Source organism: Seriola lalandi, unplaced genomic scaffold, assembly GCF_002814215.2.
Source record: "Seriola lalandi dorsalis isolate HSWRI2012SDOR001 ecotype SW California unplaced genomic scaffold, Sedor1 jcf7180002054332, whole genome shotgun sequence".
Taxonomy (NCBI): domain Eukaryota; kingdom Metazoa; phylum Chordata; class Actinopteri; order Carangiformes; family Carangidae; genus Seriola; species Seriola lalandi.
In genome coordinates, this window is record NW_019524885.1 from 1,315,735 (window position 1) to 1,323,514 (window position 7,780).

At 41.1% G+C, this 7,780-nt stretch overlaps 1 protein-coding gene across 3 annotated transcripts in view; it reads left to right on the plus strand.

Moving 5' to 3' along the window:
* The window catches only part of palm2akap2 (PALM2 and AKAP2 fusion), a 72,297-nt gene that overhangs the window by 25,966 nt on the left and 38,551 nt on the right, over positions 1 to 7,780 (plus strand). For all 3 annotated transcript variants that reach the window (XM_023407259.2, XM_023407258.2, XM_023407260.2), the window contains exons 4-6: positions 4,429 to 4,543; positions 5,288 to 5,309; positions 6,454 to 6,579. In XM_023407259.2, the coding sequence (XP_023263027.1) occupies positions 4,429 to 4,543; positions 5,288 to 5,309; positions 6,454 to 6,579 (263 nt within the window). The remainder of the gene's footprint in view (positions 1 to 4,428; positions 4,544 to 5,287; positions 5,310 to 6,453; positions 6,580 to 7,780) is intronic.

Consider the following 7,780-nt stretch of genomic DNA (forward strand, 5'->3'; position numbering starts at 1 on the left):
ATTTTATTTGTGTACTTTAGATGTTCAGCTATTTGCCTTCACACTTTCACCTTCCCCTGTCCGCATCCATTTCTTACTTACACTTTCTACCTGGTCAATATTTTTTAGAGTGGATGAACTCATTAGGTACCACAGACACAGTATGAGTCCTTACAGAAGTATAGCAGTGATATTAGAGTGCCTTTTTATTGGCAGTGACAGATTTCAAAGATTTAAATTTATGATAAGACAATTTATTTCAGTGTTATAAGCTATTGGCAAGGATTTATGCGCAATCGATGCCAAGCCTAACCCTAAAATTTGCCTTGTAGGATGCTCCTAACAATACTGCAACTAAAGGAGTAATGGAATAGGATGAAATACCTGCATCCTCCTCCGGTCACAAATCTTGCATCTCGACCATTTTTGCAAGACCTCATGCAGCTCACAGGAAGCAGAAGTAAAATCCATTTCCCGTCAGAAAGGGAAAAGAAGGAAATGAGATAGGGAGGAGCAGGGGCGGGTAGCGGCGCGGGAGGGAGCGGTGTACAGACATCTGCTGTGCTTAGAAAAGACATAAAACAAGAAACGAGTGAGGGATCTTTAATCTACAACCACAGTTACCGACAAACATTGTACAGTTAGTGTGTTAGTTTGTGTGTCCAGTGTCAGTGTGAGCATGACAGGGATGGGACTAATTCATTCTCAAAGGTTTCATGTATTTGGGGACTTCTTCTTTTCTTTTTTTTTAAACTGTGCACATCTCTGCTCTCTGCCAGAGAACTGACAGTTAGCAGGCTTCAAGTTCATTCAAAAGATATATTTGTAACAATGACTAACGTCTCATAACTGTCTGCAAACCACTCGTCTTTTGTGGAGCAGTTTATACTACTACAGAGAAGCTTAAATAAAAGTGGATGATGCAACGCAGCTAATAAGCTACAGCAGCTTCTTCCTGTCCAGCTGTCAGTTCCATCAGAGGTCAGCACAAGCAGCTTGCTCTTGGTCAAGTGTGTGTGTTTAAGACTTGAAAAATGAATCTGCCAGACACAGGCACTAGCCTCAGCTGTAGTCGGCCTGCTATACCACTAATGGCTTTTTCTGCAGAGTGTGCTGAGACTCACTGCTGCAGGTTGGTTGGTAGTTAACACAAAGGCTTTTACATAGCCTACAACTTGATATTTTGGATGGATAATGAAGCATAAATTGCTTTACTTATGTCCTTCCGCAAGTCCAGTTAGCATGTCCTGCACTCTTTTGTCCTGAAACATGCGAAATGCGTAATACTCAAAAACCCCATAATTTTATAGGTCCAGACCCAGAACTCAGAAGTCTAATCTTGCTGCGAAATGATTCTGAACTATGTCAGCGTTTTATTTGAAAGTAGTACTTTCACGAGAATATTTAGTGTTGGTGTGAATGTAATCATTGAAATCCTTCAAACCAATGATGGATGTGCCCTGCCCATCACTCTCACCTTTCTTCCTCTTCCGTGTTTATCTATCGCCATACTGATGTGTCCATTGCAGGTTACGTTTCCCTTTCATTCTGTGGACAGACGGATTGTGTGGCATCACGTGTTTACTTGAGGGAATTTTACAACATCACTGTAAAAAAAAAAATTCTTGTCTAGAATAGTCTACAAATAAAGTTCAAGTAGTCTACTTAGATAAACTGATTTCACATTGTGCTGCAGTCCTTGCAACTCATTCCGAGGTTGGGTAATTGTTTCTCATGCCAACAAGGCTACGGTTAAATATAGGATGTACAGTCCAGCATTGCTATACTTAGAAATAACTACTACAGTCATTACTTCTAGACCACAAGAGGCACTCAGATATAAAGCTGGAGAAGATTCTTAAAAGTTATTCAAAGAAAAGATAAGATTGCGAAAAGTAACAGTGTAAGTATCGTGGTTATAATAAGTGACTTTCACCTGCATAATGCCACCTAGAGTTTACTATAGGTTCAAACAAAATACATTTTTCATTAAGCAGCTGAGTTGCGATCACCTTCCAGTCCAACATGAGCTTGGTGTGCTGTATTATATTGGACAATACACTCTGATAAGATGCTGGCTGTCTTCACAATGGACAGTAGTTTTATAATAGCTGTACTGCATGTTGCTATATTTGTTACATTTGTGCTGTAGCAAAGACAATAGACTGTTGTTTTTGAATACATGGACCCCTTGATTTCAAATAACACAGAACGACCCTGAACTGTGCTGATTATTATGATCCAGACAATGGCTTAAGGGCAGAGTTACATAAGGACAATTATATGATAAGAAACTGGTCTTATGTTTTTGTTCAATATTCAGATGCGAATAGGCTTTCACATGTAAGTACTGCGTGATTACATTCAGCAGAGACAAACAAGAGTGACAGATGCAGCAAACAAAAGATTTACTTCTCACTGCATCCGAACCAATACCACAACCTCTACTGCAATCTGCATGCAAACAATATACAATATAGCATTCAGCTTTGGTCTGAGAGCATGCATATTAATGCAGATGTGCATTGGTCCTCAGAGTTATTAAAGCTTTGAAATCAAGTATTTGTAGTGCCGCAGAATAGTCCTGGCTTTAACATCCAAACATCACACAAGACATGAGTAGAAACACTGGCAGATGGTGACGCGACGAGTGTGAACTGTGCGGATTTGTTTTATTCAAACTTCAGTGATCAGCGCCAAAGCACCAGGTTTTTTTTTCTGGTTTCTTTTTGTTAGCGCCAAACAAATCCAAAAAAAACTCACCCACACACACACACACACACACACATAAATCATCACAGCTGACGGTTGAATTGGGCCTATTCATCCTTAAAACTTGTGCATGCATATTTCTGTCAAGTGCTTCAGATAAATGCCCCCCCCCAAAATAGTAAACAGTGCAGCGAGGACAGTGTGTGCTAGAGCTTGTTCATGGTCACTGATACGACGAGTGAACTCTTATTGATTCTTGGCTGCTGTGGGAAGGTCCACTGTTTATGTTATTGTTATGAACCATGATATCTCTTTTACACATACACATGCTCACTCACACACACACACACACTGACACACAAATTCCTTGTGTCCCAGAGGAGTGTATGTCTGAAGTGTTCTGAGCGCTGGCAGTCAGTGAGGAAGCAACCCTGGTCCTCCTCCCTGGCTGCTTCCTAGTATTGTTGTTACATCCATCTCTTAAATGTCCTCGTGAGCATGAATGTGTGTGATCTTGGATGTGTAAACTGGACTATTTTCGGTGCAGTTTCGGGATTGATAGCCTACTGAAGTCTTGAGACAGACGGACAGAAAATAATGACGGAATTGGTTGTATGGATGTTTCTAAGTTTCTCTTTAGTAGCAAGGGCGGAAGTAGCAACATTTCTTATAGAACAAAGTGTTATGACTTTGACCGCCGAGACTATGGTTCCAATATCTGTCTCCTACCAGCAGTCAACATTGATCTTTTCAAAACCTTACAATTAGTAATAAAAGTCACAGTGAAGTCATCTCAGTCTGCGGTGGTTAGGTTTGATTATCACTTAAGTTGTGACTGCGACCAATCAGCACCTGATCACTAACATTGGCTGTGCATTAGGAGTTTTGTTCACTAATAATACATTTCATACAAGTCATTTTGGTATGATGCTTAAAACATAATAAATTGTTATATATCTCATACTGGAATAAGGTTGAATGGACTACTTGAAATCACACTGAGACTTCAGCTCAGATCAGGATTCAGGTGAATACCTAGTATGGATCACGTAATTCTTCAGGCTCCATGTCAGACTAATCTCACCAAACAACTCAATCATAATCACATAAAATATTGTGCAGAACTGCTGAGTTTTATTGCCATAAATGTGCCAAATGTTTTTTTAAATAAACAATGAAGCTGCTTCAGCAAATGTTTAAAATATTTTTTTTCTAACCTCTAAAAGCATTGGTAATTTGTATTAAAGACAGCTCATCATTCTGGACAATATTAAACTGTGGTGCCCAATAAACTATTAGACTGCTGTTGGAGGTTTTTCCATCAGGCAAAGCCCCCCTCCCCCCATCTAACTGAAATCTGAGGGCCTGAACCAGGTGGCCTGAGGCATATTTCAACCACATGATATACTGTACAGCAGAATGTAAGTGCATCTGTCTCGACAAGCAATATCCTAAAGCAGAAACAATATGAAGGGCATGTATTGTTGTGTATTTTTACTTACACGAAATAATAAAAGGGGTTTTCGGACTAGCTAACCACAGATGTCTCTAGTAATACATTTTCAAGTGTAAATATAATGTGAGTCTTTTTATACTTTCAACTTGTTTAGGTTTGAGTTGATTCCCTAACGTTTACCCTCGAGGATTTTTTTTCTGTTTGGGGCAGCAATCTTTCAGATTCTGCAACGTTTCCAATGTCCTGACAGAGGGTGTTCTCTTACTCTGTTGTGTTTACAGGCTGGAGTCTGAAATCGGTACACTTGAAAGTGAAGAGTCTCAGATCTCAGCCAAAGAGCAGGTTCTCCGAGAACGTCTGAAAGAGACGGAGCGCTCCATAGAAGACCTGCAGAAGGTACAAGAACATGAACGACTTTGAAAGCTTCTAACTGCTGGCTTTGAAAGAAACACGCTAAGGTTCAAATCATTCAGCTCCAACTAGTCGGTACTGACATTACTGTTGTGTAGTAGCTAGGCCACCCCCTGCAGGGGGTGTTCAGTTCTTACAATCTGTTATCAGTTTCTTCTTTCATTACACTATAATTACCTCAGTAAACAAAAAACTGTGAAAATGTCATATAGCTCTCTTGCCTCTAATCAAAAACACACACAAGCGTGCTAGATATAAATGACAAAACAGAACTGTTAAGTTTTAATTGCACTGTAAAACCTTAATTAAAAATAAACATGGCAGTCATGTTGCTGCAGATGCTGAATGTTGAGGGGAGTAGCACCAAGGCAGGGTTAGGGTTATAATAACATTTACTTTTTAACATAACTGGTTATTTTTAAAGCAGTGACAGGAGACTGAATGTAAATACTACTAAAGAAGCATCGTTCCCCAAATCAGTGAGAAAAACATTAGATGGTGGTGGTAAATGTGAAAAGACAGAAAGGGATTGTGGTCCTCCAATGCTTTCCACTGAGCAAAGCTCTGAAATATTATCTCATTTTTAAATATGTCATCATATGTAGTACTCATACTTCTAAATAATATATCTTGTGATAGAAAGCCTTTTAATCATTATTATTTTTCATAAATTCCAAAAAAGATCACTCCACTAAGGCTCATAGGGATTTTCTCCTGTCTCTCTTTCAGAGTCTGATGACCCAGGATGGAGGTATGAGCAATGACACACACACACACACACACACACACACACACACACACACACACACACACACACACACACTAAAAACGCACACCTCACTGGGATGGTGTCCACCCCTGAGTTATTGTTGTTTCCTAGCAATGGGGTCCCTCTCTCTATTTGTGTGTGTGTGTGCGTGTGTGTGTGTGTGTGTGTGTGTGTGTGTGTGTGTGTGTGTGTGTGGATAATAGTCTCGCTGAGGCAGGAGAGATGCAGGCCAGAGCACGCTCCTGAACCCCCAAACACACACTAAGCCATACCCAACAAATACACCCATAGACATATATGTGCCTGCACACAAACACACACATGCACCTAAAACGCACACACATACACACACAAACCTCGGCTTAGGGAGACTATTGAAGCTAACACACACACAAGGCCATGACTCTGCAGCCTGCAGTCGTTGGCTTTATCCCCCTCTATTCACCAACAAGCCCTGTAAGCCCCTAAAGCTTTGTTCCTGACATCACACGCACACAAACACACACACAAAGCAGTAACAAATACACAAACACACACACATACACACACACACACACACACACACACACACGCATACTTCTGCTGCATAAGCATTGAACCTCAGGGGTGCTAGAGTTGCCGTGGACACAGAAACAGAGATGAGGAGAGTTAGGTGGTGTGTGTGTTTTTGTATGTATGTGTGTGTGGAACAGGGGCGGGCAGGGTCACTCGGGGGTGTGGTTAGTTTCTCTGTTGGGGGGCTGGGCTGTGTGTGTGTTTTTGTGTGTGTGTGTGCGTGTGTGTGTGTGTGAGTGTGTGTTTGTCAGAGTGTGGGTGTGGTTACACATCACTGAGATGTGTGTGCATGTGTGTGTATCAGCATGTAGCTGATGTTAGAGAGTGTGTGTGTGTGTGTGTGTTTGTGTGTGTGTGTGTGTGTGTGTGTGTGTGTGTGTGTATGTGTGTGTGTGTGGCTGTGTGTGGCTGTGTGTGGCTGTATGTGGCTGTGTGTGTGTGTGTGTGTGTGTGTGTGTGTGTGTGTGTGTGTGTGTGTGTGTGTGTGTGTGTGTGCGTGTGACTCTCCCACTCGGCCTCTAACGTCCCTCTGACCATGTGTCATTTCCCCTCCTGTGCTCCTGCTCACTAGATGCCACCTGCTGCATGTCGGCCCCCCTCTCGGACTGCACGGACCCCGATCCCGACCACCTCGTCCTGGCCACGCAGCCCCAGACCAGCCCACCTGCCTCTGGAGAGCACGCCATACCAAGACCTGGTAAGACAGAGGGAGGAGAGGAGGGTGAGGGACGGGAGAGAAGAGAGAGAGGGAGGGAGGGAGGAAGGGAGGACGGGAATGTTTTGGGCTGCCGCCAAGTTGGATTATAACCACGACAAACTCACGTGCAGATCGAGAGCGGATAGGCACAGATGCGCACACGTTTGCACAAAGTTTGGTAAAATCTCATGTGAACTTCAAAAGTTACATCAAAGCTTTCATGTCTAATAAAACATATGAATGACATATGCTTAAAGATGACAATTTACAGCCCAGAATTCAAATTCATTGTTTTTATTAAGAAACAATGTAGATTAATTGTAATTTACTGTAATTAGTATCAATAGGCATTAGGCATTAGTATCAGCTTCAATTTAGATATCAAGTCGATTCTTGTGTCAACATGACTTTTAGTCTCCATGATAGAATTACTATGTTTTGGTTTTTATTTTAGACTAGTTTTACTATCATAACACTGCTATGCTGTAATAAAAAATTAATTTTAGTTTTGGTATTAATGGGTTTAGGATTAGTTATACTGTTACTCCAGATTTTTGTGTTAGTTTCAGTTAGAGTTCGTTGAAAGAAAAAGCTAAACGTTATGATAGTGAACGGCTTGTGTTTAGTTTATTATCTTTGTTTCTTTGTATTTGGTTCTGCTGACTTTGCACTGGGGGATAGCTCTACAAAATAAAAGCTCAGCTTTTGTGTCAGTTCCATTTAATAAAACAGTTGTGCTTATGATTGATGTGCAGTAAGTTAATGATTTCACATCAAAAGACAAGTGTATGAACAAAACAAAACATCACCTTTCAGTTAGAATAAAATGATCACACTTTCACAGATTGGTGGTTTATTGAACCTTAGGAAACATCAACATGTTTTCAAAACTGCTTGTTTAGTAGTATAAGTGTTTCAGTGTAATCCTAAGTGACCTAGAAGCACCACAGTTGACTTGAAGTACCATCTATACACATCCTAAGTAAGTTTACATTATGGTGCTTTAAGTTAAAAGTTATAAGTATTCCTAAAGATCATTTTCTGTTGTGCTAAATTGTCAGAGAACAGTGTCCACGTCCTCACGCTTCACTCCCTCCACCTTTTCTTCCCAACACCCCCCACCCTCTCCACTGGACCCTCCCTAACCCTTCACTCATCCTTTAAACCTTTCTCCCTTCTGCATCACCCCCCCCCCTCTTCT